The sequence below is a fragment of the Nicotiana tomentosiformis genome, chromosome 10 (assembly GCF_000390325.3).
Source record: "Nicotiana tomentosiformis chromosome 10, ASM39032v3, whole genome shotgun sequence".
Taxonomy (NCBI): domain Eukaryota; kingdom Viridiplantae; phylum Streptophyta; class Magnoliopsida; order Solanales; family Solanaceae; genus Nicotiana; species Nicotiana tomentosiformis.
In genome coordinates, this window is record NC_090821.1 from 6,696,938 (window position 1) to 6,717,981 (window position 21,044).

The 21,044-nt window shown below is 38.8% G+C and overlaps 1 protein-coding gene across 1 annotated transcript; it reads right to left on the reverse strand.

The window, feature by feature from the left end:
* Positions 1-5,289: 5,289 nt before the first annotated feature.
* On the reverse strand, positions 5,290-8,954 carry LOC104103166 (la-related protein 6C-like). The gene is made up of 10 exons (XM_009611053.4): positions 8,400-8,954; positions 7,508-7,589; positions 7,313-7,410; positions 7,141-7,212; positions 6,957-7,036; positions 6,794-6,869; positions 6,632-6,679; positions 6,449-6,517; positions 6,014-6,139; positions 5,290-5,834 (listed from the first exon to the last, which is right to left on the reverse strand). The coding sequence occupies exons 1-10, from the start codon at positions 8,784-8,786 to the stop codon at positions 5,586-5,588; spliced, it is 1,287 nt and encodes a 428-aa protein (XP_009609348.1). The 5' UTR covers positions 8,787-8,954; the 3' UTR covers positions 5,290-5,585.
* Between the last annotated feature and the right edge of the window lie 12,090 nt (positions 8,955-21,044).

Here is a 21,044-nt window from a genome sequence, read left to right on the forward strand (position 1 = left end):
TCCCTAGTGCCTTTTAACACTTGAAAACTTTCACCAAAAATATTGTACTTAGCTTACACTCAGCATACAATAGTATAAAATTAGAATAGAATCAATCGCAACAATGTTTGCAATTGCAATTAGGAACAACACACACATCTAGATTAGTTAGATACCCAACTCCTAACCAAAATAACTCCCTGTGGAAATCGATCCCGACCTCGTTGGGTAAAACTGCATCGACCATCCTCACTACTCTATAGTGGTGTAGGTTTGGACCCGATCACTTTTTGCAATCTTTGTTCCTTGATGTGGGGTAACGGGAATGAATCCTTCGAACATGCTTTGTTCAAGTCTGTGAAATCCATGCACATCCACCATTTCACATTTTTCTTTTTGACCATCACTATGTTGACAATCCACTTGGGGTACTTCGACTCCCTGATGTAGCCATTTTCTAACAGTTTTTCCACCTCCTCGCAGACTGCATCGTTAATGGCGGAGTTGAATTTACGTCTGACTTGCCTTGCTTGGGGGGTGTAATGGGTCGACGTTTAACTTGTGTGTGGCAATTTTCTTTGGGATACCCGGCATATCTGCATGGCTGAAAGCAAATAAATTTGCATTAGCTATTACGAATTGACTAAATTTACCTAGTTCCTGGAGTTTGCAGCCGATATAGGCCTTCTTGCAGAGGTCTTCTATGGTCGAACCTGCAATCTCGACCATGTCGGGATCCGTGATGACATCCACTGTTTCTTCTTGCTTCGACCTCGACCATGCTGATTGTTATACATATTCTTCTTTGTCTTTTTTTCATTTGGATGGTCGTGCTATCCAAGGCAATGTGGTAGCATTCCCGGGGTGTGTGATGTTCTCCGCATATGCTAATATCCCCCATGGTGTCGGGAACTTAATTACTTGGTATAGGCTGGATGGGATGGCTCTCAAGGGGTGTATCCATAGTCGTACCACTATGGCGTTGTACATAGTGGCCTGGTCCATGATGTGGAATGTCGTCTCCAGAGTCGCGCTGCTGGCCAAGATGGGGAGTGTAATTTCCTCGGATATTCACTCAACTGCATTATTAAAACCGGTTAGCGTGATGCAACGCGACACTATCTTATCCTCGAGCCTTATTTGGGTAAGGACTTGGGATGGATAATGCATGCACCGTTTCCATCATCCACTGGGATGCATTTGACATCGGTAGCTAAAATGCATAAAGTAATAACGAGGGCATCATTATGAGGGAAAGTCAAACCGTCGGCATCCGACTCATCGAAGATGATACTTTCTTCGAGTCCGTTGTACCGTTCTGGGGTGATAGACCGCTTGGGTTTGTGAGTGGTGGTAAACTTTATGCGATTAATAGAGGCATCGACGCTGCCACTGATGATCATGTTGATGGTACAAGCTAGCGATGGCGGCTTCGGTGGGCCTTGATGTTCTCGCCCTCTAGCGAAGTTGGTCCTCCCCTTATCGCTTAATAGTTCTTTAAGGTGCCCTTGCCGTAACATGTTTACGACTTCCTATCTGAGGGCGATGCAATCTTCTGTTTTGTGCCCGCATTTCTGGTGGAACTCATAGAAGGCATCGGACTTTCAGGTGTTCGGGTCTGATCTCATCTTTGGCGGCCACTTCACTTTTGTTCCGAGTTTCTCAAGAGCGTAGACTATTTCTATAGGAGACACAAAATAATTGTGAGCAGATAATAAATGAGGCATACCTCTTTTGTTCCAATGAATCCCTGTCCTTAGCTTGGACGGGCCTTCTTCATAGCGAAGGGAGGGTGCGGCGGCTGCCCTAACATATGGTTGGTGTCATTCCCTCTTAGGTCTTGGAATTGAATGATCTCTTCTAGTACTGTCTCTTCGTTCTATTCTTGTTTCGTCTTGTACCGAGGTAGCCGGTGAGTTGGTTCGTTAAGATCGTCCTCGTCTGCTCGGACCTTGGCACAATAAGCATTGTGGATTTCGTCCCAAGTGGTTGGAGGGTACTTCATCAATTGGCTCAATAGTTTTCTAGTTGCTCTTGAACCCTCTCTACTCATCCCCTTCTAAAAAGCTGTGACCGCCATCCCTTCGGATATGTTTTGCAGAGTCATCCTTACTCTATTGAACCGGGCGAGGAAGTCCCTTAGTCCCTCTCCCAATGACTGCCTAATAGCAAATATGTCATTTACTCTTGCCTCAACCTTCTTGGTTCCGGCATGGGCGGTTACGAACTTATCGTCTATTTCTTCGAAAGTCTGTATGGAGCGGACCATTAGCTGCGAATACCATGTTAATGCCCCTCTTGTGAGGGTTTCGCCAAACTTCTTATGCAAAATAAAGGACATTTGTTCCTTGGCAAGGTCGTTGCCTTTCACGGCGGTAACGTAGTAAGTCACATGATATTCAGGATCGGTCGTTCCGTCATATATCCTGAGGTAGGGAAGCATTTTGAAGGTCTTTGGTATGACATGCGGGCCTGCATCATCGTTGTATGGCTGCTCTACGAACCTGCCGGCATCCCTTTTCGGTAGCAGCTTAGGAGCACCCGGTATCTTGTCAACTCGTTCTTGGTGTTCTTTCATCTGGTCTCGGAGTGCCTTCTTTTCATTCTCCATTTGTTCTATCCTCTTTAGAATGGTAGCGAGGGCATTGTCACATGTACTATAAGTAACATTGTGAGTTATACCTGTCGTTGGAGGGAGGGGTCGGTTGCACTACTCGTCTGTTTGTTGTATCGTGCAAGCCCTTGCGGTTTCTGCAGTCATGCCTAGAGCGGGTTTGTTGAGGACGCTTGCTAGCGTGTCGGTTAGCCATGCCTCGAGGAGTTTTTTCACAGCTGGGGGCGTCCCTTCCTCTATAGACGTGGAGGCCCCTTTTCCGCTGGGTTTTGTTCTGTTGCAATGTGGGGGTGGTGACCTCTCTCACCTAGGGGACATGTTGGGCGTCGTGTCCTCACCTACTGTTTCACAGCTTTCGTTGATGACATTCATGAGGTTGGTTGGGAAGTCACTTGTTATTTTTATCCTTTCTCCTTGGTTACCTGCCATATAGGGTTTTGTATACACAAAGAAAGGAGATCTCGGGGTTTCTTGACTTGCGTTAATTATAGATTTAGAGGAAACTAAAAATTTAACTAAGAAATTCCCACATATGGCACCAAATTGTTTGACCAAAAAATATAGATCTTGGTTCAAATAATTAAATTTATATAAATAAGGGTTAATCTTAGCTAACAATAATATCCCTAAGATGGAGTTCTTAAAAGAGAAAGAAATACTATGTAGATATAGTCGGACAGTGGCGGTAGCATGCAATAAATATTCTAGAAATTAAAGGCAATAGTGTAGCATTCAATATCAATGAATAGCAATAAATGATATTTAAGTAAATAGAATGAATGAGTCACCCAAGAAAGGATGAAATAAGTGGATGTTCTTTCTGACAATGATGAATGATAGACAATCCCTTGAATATTTGAGGTATTCTTGGATCTAGTGAAAAAGTATTGATAAGAATCTCAGTGAAAAGGTGTTGTTTGTATATTAGCAATGAGATCTGATTTAGTGGCGGACCCAAGATTTTATACAAACGGGTTCAATCTTAGAAGTACATAACTTTAGTCGTAAAACAGTAGTTGTCAAGTGGGTTCAAATAAATTATTTATACAAAATTTACGCAGCTTTAATCTTAATTTATACATATACACAGTATTATTTTTTGATGAAGCGAGTTCAATTAAACCGCTTGACACCACGTGCGTCTGTCACTGATCTGATTCTCTTTCTCAGGTCAAAGTGTGTTTTTTACAAATGAATATCGCATGTCCCTTATCATTATGTCTTTTTCTATTTATAGGGAACGTATTCCTAAAAAGAAAACCTTAATAGTACAAGTGCAGAGAATATCCACTAAAATATTCTCTCTAATGTCCTATCTTGAAAACTAGCCGTTATAATTTTGTTAAGAGTCCTCGACCACAGTCGTTGACTCCTCGGCCACGGCCTTTGCTGATAGTTAGATTACTTCGACACGCGGTATCTCAGGAATGCTTTACTAACACTGTTTTTTTACTAAAGATGAAATTTGACCCATACAATTAGTTCATCCGCTTATCAAGATCATTCCTGCGGACGAGGTCGGTGAGTGGACAATGTTATTCATGATACAATTCTTCTGTGTTGGCTGAGGTTGTGGTCGTGAAGATAGGGCTACGTGGCCTCCTGAGATTCGTATGTTTTGAATTTTTTGAATTTCTCGAAAAATTTGTTGGAGCCATTTGGACCAAGGGAAAAGGTGATGTCATGACATCATGCGTCATAATGACGTTGTTTCCCGACGTATTGCATTGGGTGTAATCTTTGATTAGCTCTGTTCTAAAAATAAAACAAATTATTTGTGTGAGGAAAGGTGTAAAAAACACATATATGTGCATGGCGAAGGAATCTCTCCCTCGGCCTTCTTTCTAGTTTCTTCCTCTTTCTCTTGGGACTAGTGACTAATAATAATAAAGCTTTTATTGTAGGAGAAGACAAGAAAAGAATTAAAGAGCGTGTTTGAGCAGATTTAGATGTTTGATTGATAGGTAGTACAAAACCAAGGGTCAGTCGTAGTATCAGATGTTGAGGCAAACCCAACAATTTTCCTCTTTTTATTACTCCCTCTGTTTTAATTTACGTGAATTCATTTAATTGGGCACAGAATTTAAGAAAAGAGATAAGACTTTTGAACTTATGATATAAAAATGAGGCATATATATTTTGTGTGGTTATAAATCATTATATAAAGGTAAATTATTTTCAAATAAAGAAAGAGGTAATTATTTTTGACACAAACTAAAAAGAAAATATGTTCACATAAATTAAAACGAAAAAAAGTATTTCATTTTTGAATCTAAGGTTTCCTTGTGTATCCCCTTCTCCCAGTCCTTTTGCTTCCCTCTTATTTTCTTTTTCTCGTTCAAATCTTGTTGCATGGTGTTCTAATATAGTGATCTATAACTTAGACACGCATTTAAGATTTTTTTAGGACGATGGTGTATGAATCAACTTGCACGCACTTTCATTTCTCGATTAATCCATTGAGTGACTGTTAATTCCCATCAACACACATATATCATATAATTCTGTCAGAATAAGTACATTTATGTATGTTATACAATTTCGCAGCTACAAATATAAATAATTTCAATCGCGGGCTAAAAGTGATCTTGCCCGAATTCATCGGTAACCAATTTCCAACATATTATATATAATGCGCAGTGCTGAACATTGAGCAATAAATACCACAACATCCAGAGACAAAATGAGAGATGAAATAGAGGCAGAATCTTAAACTCAGTAGCATTATTTCACATGATAAAAGATATATGAACAAAACAAAATTGGTAGTCTCAAGGAAGCCATAGCCTTTCTTAACCTATACACTTTTGCCGTTACATATATTCTTATTGAATCAATTATGGATGCTCAAAAAGGTCTGCAAAAAAAAGAGTTCTAGAATTATTGACAACATATATATTGAACCAAAAAATTTCCAAAAACTTTGACTAGACTTCCATTGACTACCAGTGAATACTGAGTAGTAAACCAGCGCAAAATTGATCATCTTCCATTATACCACATGTACTCCAGTTTGAACATTAATATTTAAGGGCTTCCCTCTTCCCATAGTGAAACCTTTGGTTCCATCTGGCATTCTTGGTCCTTTTGTAGCCTGTTTCAAAGGTGCTTCAAATGGACTAGAGCTGCTGCTTTGTGGAGATGAGACAAGTAGGCCACGACCATTGAACATTTGATTTCGTTGTCGTGCTCTCACACGGCCTTTACCCCATGTTTTCTTTGTTGCTAAAGTCTCTTCGACCTAACAACAAGGGGATTAATCGAGAGAAATTTGAATCAGAGCTTTAAATTTTAGCATGAAGAAAGATGCATATTTTAGTATATGGTTGTCAATAACAGGATATTGAATACTCCAAAACCAAAAACATCATATCAAAAGAGAAAATAACCTATGTTTGGTTTAGTCATGACCATACTTACATTATTATCCACTATTTCCGAGTGATTAGTGTGATTTGAGTCATCTGTCAATTCAGAAGCTAACCAATCTTCATCATCAAAACAGCCATCAAATGCTGACTTCCTGCTCTTTAGAACAGACTTTGGCTGCAAATGTGACAACATTCTTAAGAAAAATATACCAAAAAATGAAACATGAGCTTACAGAAGCACAAGTATGACAAGAAGTAGTTAAAGGAGATATTAAATGGTCATGTTCATAGAAATCTTTAAGTGATCGATATCATTTTAATGATTTTAAGACTATGTACAAATTCTAGATGAATCAAACATATTCAGATCAAATAAGCTGTAGTGAAAGAAAAAAACGAATGCACTTATAGTGGGCTGAGATCCGAATGATTCAGATTCAGACCTCCGTTAAGTAGAAGCAAACGGGGTTGAAATAAGACTTACTGAACGTCTGAGCAGCAACTTCACTCGTAGGCCTTTTCTCCAGTTCCTCTCATCATTTAGCTTCTCCGCCTGATTAGGTTATAACGCAAAGAATAGTTTTAGATGATCCAAAGTAGCTTTAACTAAAACAATGATGTTAAAAATAAAAAAAAAATCAAAGGAAGCACAAAAATAATGGCATACTGCTTTCTCAGCTGCTTCTGGATGCTCAAACTCAATCAGTGCGTGGAGCTTTGGAGCAAATAAAACAATAAGACGGTAAAACAGAAGGAATTAGATCCCTATTTAAAGGTTCAGTGTGTGCTTTTTAAGATGCAGAACAATTCAGTTTTGTGTACTTAATACCTTACTGCTGATGCCCAAGTCTCCTCGAGTTCGGGTGTTAGGATCTTGAGGATGGCATACTCGGATTGTTTTGACACTTAAAATAAGAACGACAATGTGTCATTTCCCGACAAAATAAATATAGGCGAAGATAAAATTTGTCGATAAGATTCAAGAATATCACCTTCCAGCCACATTAAATATTTTCTCAATGTTGTGATGAGAGTGATCATCTGGTAAATTTTCAGCCACCACAGTGCGCAACTGAAAGGAAACAAATCAAAAAGAGAAGTTGTATTAATATTAATACTTGAATAAATCAAAAACATAGAGCATATAGCAATATATGAGAAAAGAAGTACATGTACCATTAATTCCTCTTTATCCTTGTCAGTGAATGGGATTTTTCGTTTGACCTTCTTGCCATCGTCGCTTACAATCTTCAGAATACGATCAAGTATATATAGAAAATCTTAGTCGTCAATTGATATTCAATAAGTAATTAAAATAAACACAGCTTAACTAAAATTCAATACTTACTAGCTTTGAAGAGGACAGGAGGGCATGAGAAAGCGTTAATTGGTTGTTGGTAATGAGGGACTTGATTTTCTTTGTAGCCGAAACAGAAGAAATGGGAACTGTAGTAGTAATTAAACATATTTCTCAAGAATTTGACAAACTGATGAATTGAAAATCTGTAGACTATTTATTTAACTATGTATCAATACTACTTACCAAAGCCTTTAGGGTCCTTATTCATTTGTTTCAACAAGCTCTCATTTGCGAGCAAGCTCATGTCACTGAGTTGGTATTCAACCTATCAAATATATAAACTATCAGATTTTAGAAACAAAAAATCTCAACAAGGCAATAAAGCTTGTAGACATAAACCATGCTATAAAAAACTAGAGCAGAATCTGACTATTCTTATTTAGCAGTCTGCTTATTAAGAGTCTTGTAACAGAACAAAATCTGCAATTGCATTTATGAGGTCTAGGCTATTATTACATACGCAAACATCCCTCATTTAGCGATTAAGTGCCAAGCCATAGCGAGCAAGTAAAGAAAGAATGACCGGAGAAAATTGCTCAGGTTGCAATTCCCTTTGTGCTTTTAATAGATTCAGTTACATGTGTTTTCATACTTCTTTTGAGCTCCCTTTTCTCCCACATCTAAAACTAGTTAAAACGCCATATTTGCTAGTGTAACCTTATTTTTATTTTTTAATAAAAGCTCATTGAATCAAAGATGTTGATCAACATTAAATAAAGACCGGTCAATAAGCACATAAATTGTGATACAAAGAATGACAAATGGTGACCAGACCAACAAAATGGCCATTTGATCCAAACACCATTAGAAGGGAAAACAAAGAACGTTAACAAGATCAAATTGTTGAGAGCTTAATCTCTTAATTGATATGGTCACACACTTCAACATGGTATCAAAAGGTCTTATTTCAAATTAATCTCACTATCTATTTGGCACATAAAAAAATAATTAGGCTCACATGCGTGTTGATACATAATAAAATTGAAGTATATATGAGATAGCCACGCACTTAACACAACTGAGAAGCAATTCAACTCAAAAAGAAAAAAGCAAAGAGAAAAGAAGAAAAGGTGACCTGTTTGATGACTTTTAGCCTGAGCTCTTCAGGAAGGATATCTTTCTGAGACAAAGTTGAAACAAAACTTGGTTCTTGAACAAAGGAGATAGTTTCTTGATCACCCCCATATATCCAATCATTAGTAGTAGTTGTTGTATTAACATACTGGAAATAGGGATAAATATATCTTGAAATGGGGATTGTGGCATGTGATTTCGGCACGAACTCGGGGGCTTGAACATTGAACTTGAAAGATCCACCATTAATATTGTAAGAAGCAGCATTGATCTGCTGCTTATTATTATTCTTGGCCAGCTTCTTGTTATAATCAACTTTAGCAACAATTTTTTCTGGAGTAGATTGTTGGACACTAGAAGCAACTTTTTCAGGTTGCATTTGTGCCATTATTATTATAAAAAAATGGGATGATGATCAATTCAACTCCTTGTATTCTGCCTCTTTCTTGTTTTTTTATTTTTTATTTTATTCCCCTAATTACAAGTCAATGTTCTTTGAACATGCACACAACATTTGTGTTATTATTTCATACCTTGTGTTTTTTGGAGCTCTTTCTCACTCTCTCTCCTCTGATTTTGTCTAATGGTAGAGCGAAGGAAGTTGCTTAAGTCACTCCTAAAGTTTAGTAATAAACAGTAGTTGTAAAGGTTGAGATTGAAAAGAGTGAAATGAATGGTTTACTACATTCCGTGTACCAAACTAGTTTCGCTATATACACCTCATGTTTTTGGAATTTTGACCAACTAGTCATAGGAATGCACTAAAATATTGAAAATATAAGAGTTGCCTCGGAATAATGTGATTCATTTATGGGAATATGAAAGATTAAATTTGAAATATGTAAAGAAATTTCATACATTGAATTATATAAGTTTGTTAAAGAATTCTCATGCAAACTTTAAAATACCAAGACATACATTCCAAATAACATTCTTGTTCATTAAAGCTTGTTTGGATGGTTGTTACCTATTGTATTGTATCATATTGTTATTTTAAATATAGAAATTTTTACACAAATAGCTGGTCATATTTATTGTTTACTTTTCTAAGTCATATGCATAGATTATACATTCATTATACACAATTATACACATATAATACATAAATTATGTATACACTATACCTCCACTGACTATTTTTAGTTTAAACAGTTAAGTGTGTTGCTATTTAGGTTAATTCTTCTTAAATATAATATATTTATTTTTATTGTTACTTAAATTTTATTGTATCGTATCGTTAAATATGTCGTTACGTAACGACGAAAAGTGTCACTTTATGGAACGACCAATTTGGTGTGGTCGCGCCGTTACCTTATTTTTTTTTCTCTTATCTTGCCCTTTCTTATTATGAAACAATTCTATTTTATTATTTACCCTAACTTTTTATATTATAATTCTACCTCGTACCTTACTTTTTGTTTATAATATTACAAGTTTATTCTTCATATTATTGGTGCATGACATCATGAAATGATAGCAAACATTACATACATCAAAATGATACAATACTATACATTATGGAACGATAGATAACAATCGTCCAAACAAGTTGTTAATGTTGGATGAAATATTAATAGTCTTGTATAAATGAGTGACAGCCAGTATTATTTATTCTGACATTTGCTCATTAAACAACCTTTGTTCAAAACCGTACTATATTCACTTTCCTCACAATTTTATGAGATCTTTACAAAAAATAGTCCGTTGTATTTCCTATTTATTTTTTCTAGCTGGTATATATATATATATATATATATATATATATATATATATATATATATTAGTTTCTACGAACGTGCGTTGCACGTTAATACCATATCAATTAAAAACATACACAATAAGAAAGAATTATTATAAAAGTTCAATTTATATTGTGTAAAGCATCAAAAGCTCAGAAAGAATAATTAGGTGGTAAGATAAACTTGAAGGACATTCGCAAATTAATCAACAACTCAATTATAAGAAGTTTTAGTCCTAAAAATCATTGCAAACTCAGTTTTGTAACGACCCGATCGGTCGTTTCGAGCTCCAGCACGTCGTTCGGCGATTTGAGGCCTTGAGTACCTTCACTTCATAAATTATGACATGTACGCATAGTCGGAATTTAATTTCGGGAAGTTCGGAATTGATTCGGAAAGAATATTCTAATTTCGAAGCTTTAAGTTGGAAGAATTGACTGAGGTTTGACTTTTGAGTAAACGACCTCGGAATCGGGATTTGAAGGTTCCAATAGGATTGTATGATGATTTTGGACTTGGGCATATGTTCGAGTTGAGTACCGGATGGTCCGGGAGTATTTCGGCGCCTATTATGGAAAGTTAGCATTTTAAAAGTTTAAGAATTTCTAAAGTTTGATTTAAAGTGAATTTTGGTGTTATCGATGTCCATTTGGAGTTTCGAGACTTGGAATAGGTTTGTATCATGATTTATAACTTGTACGTAAAGTTTGGCGTTATTTCGGAATGTTTAAGTATGATTCGGACGCGTTCGTCGAAGTTTGAAAGTTTAAAGAAGGATTTTTATCGTCGATTCATAGTTTTGGTGTTGGTTGGTGCGATTTGAGGCTTCGAGAAAGTTCGTTTCATGTTTTGGGATGTGTTGGTATGTTTGGATGGGGTCTCGGGGGCCTCGAGTTTGAAACGGATTGAAATCGGATTGAAACTTGGATTCGAGGAAATGCTGAAGACTGCTGAAGTCTGGAGTCATCGCACCTGCGGTGGTTTGGTCGCATGTGCGGACACGCAGGTGCGAGGGAGGTCATCGTAGAAGCAGAGAAGGTCACCAGGGGAAGGGCCGCAGGTGTGGAGCTTTGGTCGTATCTGTGCAAGCGCAGAGGCAAATGCGTTAGGCGCAGAAGCGGGAGAAAATGCGGGAGCGGAAAAGGCTCGCACTTGCGATATCGCAGAAGCGGGGAATGGTTCCACAGGTGCGAACCATCATGTTTGGGTGATTTTCCACAGAAGCGGAGGGGTGGTCGAAAAAGCGACGCCGCAGGTGCGGCATTTTGGCCGCAAGTGCGAGACTATTGTTGGGTAGAATAGTTCCTTAAATCGAGACTTAGCTCTCATTTCTCTCATTTTTCACTTGGATGGCCAAATTTGGGGAGCTATTTTGAGGGGTGGTTCATCGAGCAACTCGAGGTAAGTGATTTCTTCCTATTACAAGCTAAATATATGGATTATACAAGGATTTAAACATAGAAATTAGTAGAAATTTTGAGATTTTGAAAGAAACCTAGAAATTGGTATTTTGGAACTTTTACCATGAAATTTGACATGGAATTAGAAATAAATTATATATTTGAATTTGTGGTATTGTGGGTAATGATTATCTTCAAAAATGTTTTGAATCTGGGCACGTGAGCCCGATGATTGACTTTATAGACTTTTCGAGTGGTGTTGGAAATTATTATGAATTGATTTATTATGAGTATTAGAGTATATTTTTATTGGGTTGCACATTGTTTGACTAGTTTTAGAGCGGGGGGCATCCGTTTAAGATGTTAGAGTGGCGTGGGAGCCGGTTATGTAAGTTCGAAGCGAGACAAGTCTCTTGTCTAACCTTGTGAGGGGAAACTACCCCTAGATAATGTAATCGTTATGTGATACTAGTTGTGGGTGCTATGTACGCACGAGGTGACGAGAGTCCGTACGTAGCTAAAACATGATTATGTTCGGGTAGACTTTAGGACCTTATTATGTAATAATTGAATTATTTGAACTCATTCTGTTGGCTTAATTAATTGAATTAATAATTGAAATTTAGAAATAAATATATGTATACTAGGCTGAGCCTTATCACCTTGAGTTGTTGGAAAGTTATTTGAGAAACGGTAAAGATTATATTCATATTGTGCTCATGTACTGTATTGTAAGCACGTGTCTCGTAATTTGGTAATTTCTTTTATTTCTTGTGGAGCGGGTCGAACGCCTCGGCAGTATAATAGATGCATCTATGGTTCGTGTCGCTTGACCCTCGGCAGTATACATATTATTCTGGATCGGGCCGAACGACTTCGGCATAATCGTGCGTTATATCGCTGGCAGTCCGAACATTTACGAGATTATCTTTTCACTGATAACCGGCATTTTATATGGTATTCCTTATTCATTTGATATTTGGCACTTGGCCTTTTCTGAGCTGTTAAGGTAGAATACAAGATTGAGAAATTCATACTTTAAAAAGAAATATTTTGGAAGATTATGTAACTTATAGATTTACCCTCATTATTATTGTGTGCTTCATATCTAGTTATGATTTATTATATTGCTTTATTGGACCTCTAGTAAGTATCTATGTTGATCCCTCGTCACTACTTCTCCGGGGTGAGCTGCTTCATATCTGCTTATTTATACTTTATTATATTGCTTTATTGGACATCTAGTAAGTATCTATGGTGAGCTGCATTCCAGGCTACGTATCGCAGCCCATAGAGTCTCCATCGTACAAGTTATTCTATCATGTCTTATTTACATTCCAGACATATGTTGTATTGTTATTGTACTCCTTCGTAAATGCTCATGCACTTGTAACACTGATTTTGGGATGTTCTAGGAGTTATTTGTGATTTTTCTTAGTATTTACACATTTATATTATCTATTATGTTAAAAATTGTAAAGTTCCATGATTTTTATGCGTTGATTTATTCATCTAATAAAGAGTTACGATTTCAGAAATAAAAAAGTTCATAATTAAATTGGTAGTTTACAGTTGGCTTGCCTGACGGCGATGTTGGGTGCCATCACGGCTTATAGTGAGTTTTGGTTCGTGACAGCTTGGTATCAGAGCGTTAGGTTCACTTGGGTCTCACGAGTCATGAGCAAGTCTAGAAGAGTCTTGCGGATCGGTACAAAGACATCTATACTTATCTTCGAGAGGCTATAGGGGCTGTTAGGAGCACTTTCCTTCTTGATTCCTCGTCGTGCGATTTGATTTCCATTGAAGCTTATGCCTTCATTCCTTTCCTACTCATTCTTATATGATGTTGAGCGCTCGTGTCAATTGGACATCGAGGAGTTGCAGTGGTACTACAGACGTGGAGCAGGAATTTTTCTCCCTGCATATTCGAGCGAGTTATTATCGTCTTCTTGTAGAAGGGTGTTCTGTCATCTCAGTCTGGTATCAGTATTGCCTATGGTTTTGAGGTTGTGCACTGATTATTATGATATTCGTGTGTTATTATCGTGCAGTGTTGATGTAAATTGTAGGGTGCTTATTTGTGGATCGCGGCATTGAATGACTCGAAAGGATGATTTCTCAGTTCATGGTTTAGAGGTTCAGCATTTAATTACAGCGGAGGAAAGGCAATCGGACTATGGATGTTCAGGCATTGGTTGATGGAGTAACGAGACTTGATATTTTCGAGCATGGTGGAACTCTCAATTGTGATGTGGTGTCGTCATCCTTGTTGAACGCATTAAGGCTCGCCGGTGTTATGGTCTTCTTGATTTGCCTTCGGGGCAGGGTATTGTGAAATGGTTCTTGAGAAGCGGTTGTCAGAGATGGCGGTGTATAGCGGTTTCATAATCGAATCGGTGTTTCTAATGCTGATGGCTCGAGAAAGATGATCTTCGAAGAGGCTTAGAGTTGGTAGCAAATTTATCAGTTCAGGTGCTATAGAGATGGATTTTGATTTGAGGCAAAAATTGGGCACCGGAAAATGAGGAAGGACATGGTGGGAGATGTCTCGTTGTGGTTGAATTATTAGCAGATCAAGTATGAAAAGCAGAGGGCGAGAGGTTGCTTAAAGGAGATGGTTTAACCGAAGTGGGAGTGGCAGAGTAGCGTATGGATTCTGTGGTAGGATAGACACGTGCCTTGAGAAAGTTTAGAGTGATTTGGGAGTCATGGTGGAAAGTGACTAGGTCTACGGACTTTATTTGGAATGGTGGCTACTGTACTGAGGAAGATTTAATACAGCAGAAAGGAGTTTTCTTGAAATGAATAGGGGTGTGAAAACTTGATTATCGTTTTGGATGCAACATGACTTTGAATTTGGAATGTATTGTCGGACTTCAGTTGATGCCAATAGGGAATGGACAGACTTGTACAGCCGGTGGACGAGCATGGGCTCAGGAGGGCTTACTGATTTTGTAGTAGTTGTACCTAGTGCAACGTCGTGGGAAGATATCAGTATGGAAACTCCACAGGTGAGTTATCTCCAATGAGAACGTCGGCGGTTGCGTGATTTCTGATGAAGCTTCTGCGAGGAGTTCTACTTACTACCCAGCGGGAGGTCAAATAGTCAATTGTGGCTGATAATTTGGGATATTTTAGGAAGAGTTTAACAAGAGATTTCGAGAGGTTTGGCGAGTTAATGGTGAGAGATCATAGTAATTGGGAAGGAGGAATCTTTGTGGATTGTAGATTTATGTGCTTGTAGATTAAAGCTAAGTTGGGGAGCCCACCGCCTACGATTGGATTGCATGGTTATGTGCTTGTGCGGTTTCTGGTTATCGGTGCATTGGTAGATTATTTATGACTAAGAAAAGAAAACATCATGGGTATTTAGAGCAAAGAACTTGATGAATGTGTGTTATATTTGGCCTTATCGATTCATGTGCAGGTTTTGGGAAGACTCAGAGTTTATGCTTCTTGTGGAGGTGATGCACAAGGAAAAGAATTCATCTGGTTGCTTCTTTGGGAGTGTTCATGTACTAGCAGTGCGTTGGAGTTTGATTATACTCAGGACCAGGTCAGAGTGGGTGACTCTCAACGGTGGTTCTAGTTGGTTCGTTATATGGCTGAAGACCGGGATTTTGTAGTAGAGTGTGAAGAATACTTGGGGAATTTTCTATATTATCATCGGGTCTGCGGGGCAATATTGGAAAATGGGAGAAACAGTTTCGGATTCACGGAAGGTCTTTCAGAATGGGTGTACCAGTTGGAGATGCTATTGTGAGCATGAGGAAGGTATGAGATAGTTCATGTGTAATGAGACAATGTGGTATCGTGAAGTGGGCCACTCGGGAAGAGTGTTGTTGAATTTCGTTATGATTCTTGAATGGAGATATTATTTTTTTTCTAAGGCAAGTCCAGAGTAAATTGGAAGAAGTTGGGTCGGTTAGTAATGGTTTGAATCAGCATGATTGAGGCAATGATCAGTTCTTTCAGCGTGTTAGTTATACAGGTGGTTTGTGGTTGTGCGTGCAGGCTCGACAGCCACCATAATTTGATTGATTTGAGAGGTATTTGATTCCAATGGCCTTGTTATGTGTAAATGGATCTCAGAGGACTTATGGCGATTTAGACCACAACTTGGTTTGCATTTTCTGCGGTTATGGGAATTCAGTTGCGTGTTGCAATGGTTCTTCTAAAATGAGTTAAGTGAAAGGGGTTCTATCCAATGAAGTGTTTATTCTACTAGCAATACAGGGGTTATGATGAATTCTTGTACTCTTGCATAGGGCATGGTAAATGCAGCGGGCGGTATGGAAATTTGGAAGTTGAGGACCAAGGTCGGGGTTTGGTGTTGCTAGGAATGTCGAGCTCGGAGGAGCGGGGGAGAAGAATTTAGATGTTCAAAGTAAGCTTGGATTTCCTTTAGTGTCACCTGAGAACGGTATCCTGTGTAAGAAGCTTGTGTATTGATTTGTGGATTCTTGATTTGCTTTACAGAATTAGTACGGTTGGTGGTATGGATGTGCAAACTTGGCTACCTGGTGTGGAAGGTCGTGGGAGCGTATCCCACGGGGAGGTTTGTATAAGTGTCACATGTTAGTCACTTAATTGTTAAGGATTAAAACCAAGTATGAAGATTCCGGTACTATCGCTAATATGAGAGTTTATGCCTGAAAGACTCTCTAGTCATTTGGTTGTGGACCGTGGGAGTTTGTTCCGGGTTGGACGGCTGCTCGTTTGTGGCATAGATAGGGTTATTGTGGACCCTTGAAAGGTTATTAGCCCCAGTATGGTATGATCAGAATTGGCTTGAGGTCCATTGGTGGGTCTAATGTGAATGTGTGCTCTACATCATATCGGATGTGTTTATTCGGCATAGCATTGCTTACAGAGGAGCCTTCGGGCATTGGATATTATTCCCGTCATTAGTTGTTCTATGTAAAACCTCTATTGTGCCATGTAGGTTGTGAGACGGCTTAATTATTCGCACATGTGTTGTGATCCCGTGTAGCTTGTGGTATTATGTGAGCAGGATGGCTCCAGAGATGCAGGTCATTTATTGCACCTTAGTTGTGCTTGGGTTTTGTAGCGTATGACTCTATCCGTCTCCCTAGGGTTGTATTTTTGCACTTGGCGTGCTTGTGGTCGATATTCGGGTATTGCGTAGGTATGAGTATTATGGCTTGATGGGTGTTCCCTTATTGATTGTTATATGTGGATCGGGTGGTACACTGCCACGGGTATGTTGTTTGGATCGGGTTGCACGCCGCAACGGTATTATGTTGTTTGGATCGGGTTTCACACCGCAACGGTATCATGTGTGGATTAGGTTGTACGCCGCAACAACGAGATATTGAGTACGGTTCCCTATAGCTATTCTTGTGCATTTTGTTTCTCATTCTCTGAGGAAGGTTCATGGCATATTTTCGGTTGTTTTATTCGTTACGCGGGCTGGGTAGTTCTTTACCAGAGTTCATTCTTCCTTATGTGTCATATTCGAGTTGTAGATTGATGGCGCTAGATGAGATTTTAGACGGTGCGTGAGGTGGCTTATTGCCCGAGCAGCTTGTACTGGGTGAGACGAGGTTATTGGACCTGAGGTCATTTCGATCGGATTTATGTAGGGTATATTAAAGAGATCGTTATTCAATTCAGAATGAGGTAATGATCCTTGTCAGGAGGAGATACTCCATGATTTGTTGATTCGGCAGGTGGTTTTGAGTTTCTATACATCTCTTTCGTCATGGCAGTAGTGCGAGAGTTGGAACAGGGCTTATATGTATTATGAGGTATACTACGGGCTTTGGGCCGGGTTAGTGAAATTGTGGTTGTTATGATTGGAGGAGGTTGCCTTAGGCAAATGAGTTATGTGGTATGTTGTGTGATATCAGCATGGGTGCATGATCATGTTTTGGTACAGTGTATAATGATCGATACAGTGTTCGTATATTAGAAGCAGGTCTTGTAGAGAAATTCGGATATTGGAATTTGGTTCTAAGGCTTATTGAATAAATAGAAGGGAGAATCTTCAGTCTGGCTCGAGCTAATGTGCTCAACTGAGTTGTGGTGGCACGGTTAGTTGCACGAGGTGTTGAACAGTGATTTTGGACAACTCCGGAGCAGTTCTTGGTGCGTTCGAGGACGAACGTATGTTCAAGTGAGGGAGAATGTAACTACCCGACCGGTCGTTTCGAGCACTAGTGCATCATTCGGTGGTTTAAGGCCTTGAGTAGCTTCACTTCATGAATTATGACCTGTACGCGTAGTCAGAATTTAATTTATGGAAGTTCAGAATTGATTTGGCAAGAAAATTCTAATTTCGGAAGCTTTAAGTTGAAAGAATTTACTGAGGTATGACTTTTGAGTAAACAACCTCGGAATCGGGATTTGAAGGTTCCAATAGGTTTGTATGATGATTTCGGACTTGGGATATGTTCAGGTTGAGTACCGGGTGGTCCGGGAGTATTTCGGCGCCTATTATGGAAAGTTGGCATTTTAACAATTTAAGAATTTCTAAAGTTAGATTTGAATTGAATTTTGGTGTTATCGATATCCATTTGGGGTTTCGAGCCTTAGAATAGGTTCGTATCGTGATTTATAACTTATACGTAAAGTTTGGCGTCATTCCCGAACGTTTAAGTATGATTCAGACTCGTTCTTCGAAGTTTAGAAGTTTGAAAGTTTAAAGAAGGATTTTTATCGTCGATTCATAGTTTTGATATTGGTTGGTGTGATTTGAGGCATCGAGCAGGTTTGTTTCATGTTATGGGATGTGTTGGTATGTTTGGATGGGGTCCCGGAGGCCTCAAGTTTGAAATGGATTGAAATCGGATTGAAACTTGGATTCGAGAAATGCTGAAGATTGTTGAAGTCCGGTGTCATCGCACCTGCGGTGGTTTGGTCGCAGGTACGTACACGCAGGTGCGAGGTAGGTCGTCGCAGAAGTGGAGAAGGTCAGCCAGGGTAAGGGACGCAGGTTCGGAGCTTTGGTCTCATCTGCGCAAGCGCAGAAGCGAAGGCGTTGGGCACAGAAGCTAGAGAAAACGCAGGAGCGGAAGAGGCTCGCACCTGCGATGTCACAGAAGCGGGGAATGGTTCCGCAGGTGTGAAGCATCGTGTTTGGGTGATTTCCCGCATAAGCGGAGGGGTGGTCACAAAAGCGACGCCTCATGTGCGGCATTTTGGCCACAGGTGCGAGACTATCGTTAGGCAGAAGGGTTCCTTAAATCGAGACTTAGCTCTCATTTCTCTTATTTTTCACTTGGATGGCCGAATTTGGGGTGCTACTTTGAGGGAGTTTTCATCGAGCAACTCGAGGTAAGTGATTTCTTCCAATTACAAGTTAAATACATGGATTATACAAGGATTTAAACATGAAAATTAGTAGAAATTATGAGATTTTGAAAGAAACCTAGAAATTGGTATTTTTGGACTTTTATCACGAAATTGGACATGGAATTAGGAATAAATTATATATTTGAGTTCGTGGTGTTGTGGGTAATGATTATCTTCAAAAATATCGAAAACCGGGCACGTGGGCCCGAGGGTTGACTTTATAGAGTTTTCAAGCGGGGTTGAGAATTGTTATGAATTGATTTATTATGGGTATTAGAGTATATTTGAGGTGTTAGAGTAGCGTGGGAGCCGGTTATGGACCTTCGGAGCGAGGTAAATCTCATGTCTAACCTTGTGAGGGAGAAACTACCCCTAGATGATGTAATCGTTATATGATACTAGTTGTGGGTACTACGTACGCACAAGTTGACGAGAGTCCATACGTAGCTAAAGCATGCTTATGTCCGGGTAGACTTAGGACCTTATCATGTAATAATTGAATTGTTTGAACTCATTCTGCTGGCTTAATTAATTGAATTTATAATTGAAATTTATTTATTAATAAATATATGTATACTAGGCTGAGCCTTATCACCTTGAGTTGTTGGCAAGTTATTTGAGAAACGGTAAAGATTATATTCACTTTGTGCTCATGTACTGTATTGTAAGCACGTGTCTCGTAATTCGGTAATTTTCTTCCTTTCTTGTGGAGCGAGTCGAACGCCTCGGCAGTATAATAGATGCATCTGTGATTCGTGTCGCTCGACCCTCGGCAGTGTACACATTATTCTGGATCGGGCCGAACGACCTTGACATAATCGTGCGTTATATCGCTGGCAGTCCGAACATTCACGAGATTATCTTTCCACTGATGCCCGACATTTTATATGGTATTCCTTATTCATTTGATATTTGGCACTTGGCCTTTTCTGAGTTGTTAAGGTAGAATACAAAATTGAGAAATCCATACTTTAAAAAGAAATATTTGGAACATTATGTAACTTACAGGTTTACCCCATTATTGTTGTGTGCTTCATATCTGCTTATGATTTATTATATTGCTTTATTGGACCTCTAGTAAGTGTCTATGTCAATCCCTCATCACTACTTCTACGGGGTTAGGCTAGATACTTACTGGGTACGTGTTGATTTACGTACTCATACTGCACTTTTGCACTAAACGTGCAGGGTCTGACAGGTTTAATTGGCGGTTATCTTGGCGCGTAGGCACGGCTGTTGGGGAGACTTTATGGTGAGCTGCATTCCAGGCTACGTATCGCAGCCCATAGAGTCTCCATCGTACCAGTTATTCTATCATGTCTTATTTACATTTCAGACATATGTTGTATTGTTATTATACTCCTTCGTAAATACTCATACACTTGTGACACGGAATTTGGGATGTTCTAGGAGCTGTTTGTGATTTTTGTGATTTTGTTTAGTATTTACATACTTATATTATCTATTATGTTAAAAATTGTAAAGTTCCATGAGTTTTATGCGTTGATTTATTCATTTAATAAAGAGTTACGATTTCGAAAATAATAAAGTTCATAATTAAATTAGTAGTTCACAATTGGCTTGCCTGACGGTGACGTTGGGCGCCATCATAGCCTATAGTGAGTTTTGGGTCGTGACAAATTTTAGGCACTTTTCCAAATATTTTACAAAACAATTGCTAGAAGAGTTACTATGTAAAATATTTATGAACATATTTCAAGTATCTTGAGTTTTAATGATGGGTAAGTTTTTATAACTTTAGTAGACCATAGGTCTTCTTCTCAAAAGAGACAAAAAATAAGAGATGAAATTTCTTATGATTGTTGCTTCTGCTCATATAATTGAGGATGAAGATTCATTCATTTGTAGCTCTAAGAATAAAATTCTCTTATGATTGTGAATAGTCATTGCAATACTAAGTGAAGGACCAAGACGTTTTGTTGTGCCAAAAGAAAGTAAAAGCGTACTTTGTTGCTAATTTGCTAGCCATCTAGCAGTATTTCCTATTTTTTGACTAACTTCTTTCTCGCAATTAACCAGGAGAGGATCATCGAGAATGGACTAAGGGCCTACCATCCGGAAGTTCTCGCGAAGAGAATAAGATGTTGTTCCCCTTCCCTCTTTCTTTTCCCGCTTTGCTTATACCGAAGGAGAAAAATTCATACCCTGCCGATTTTTACGACTTGTGTT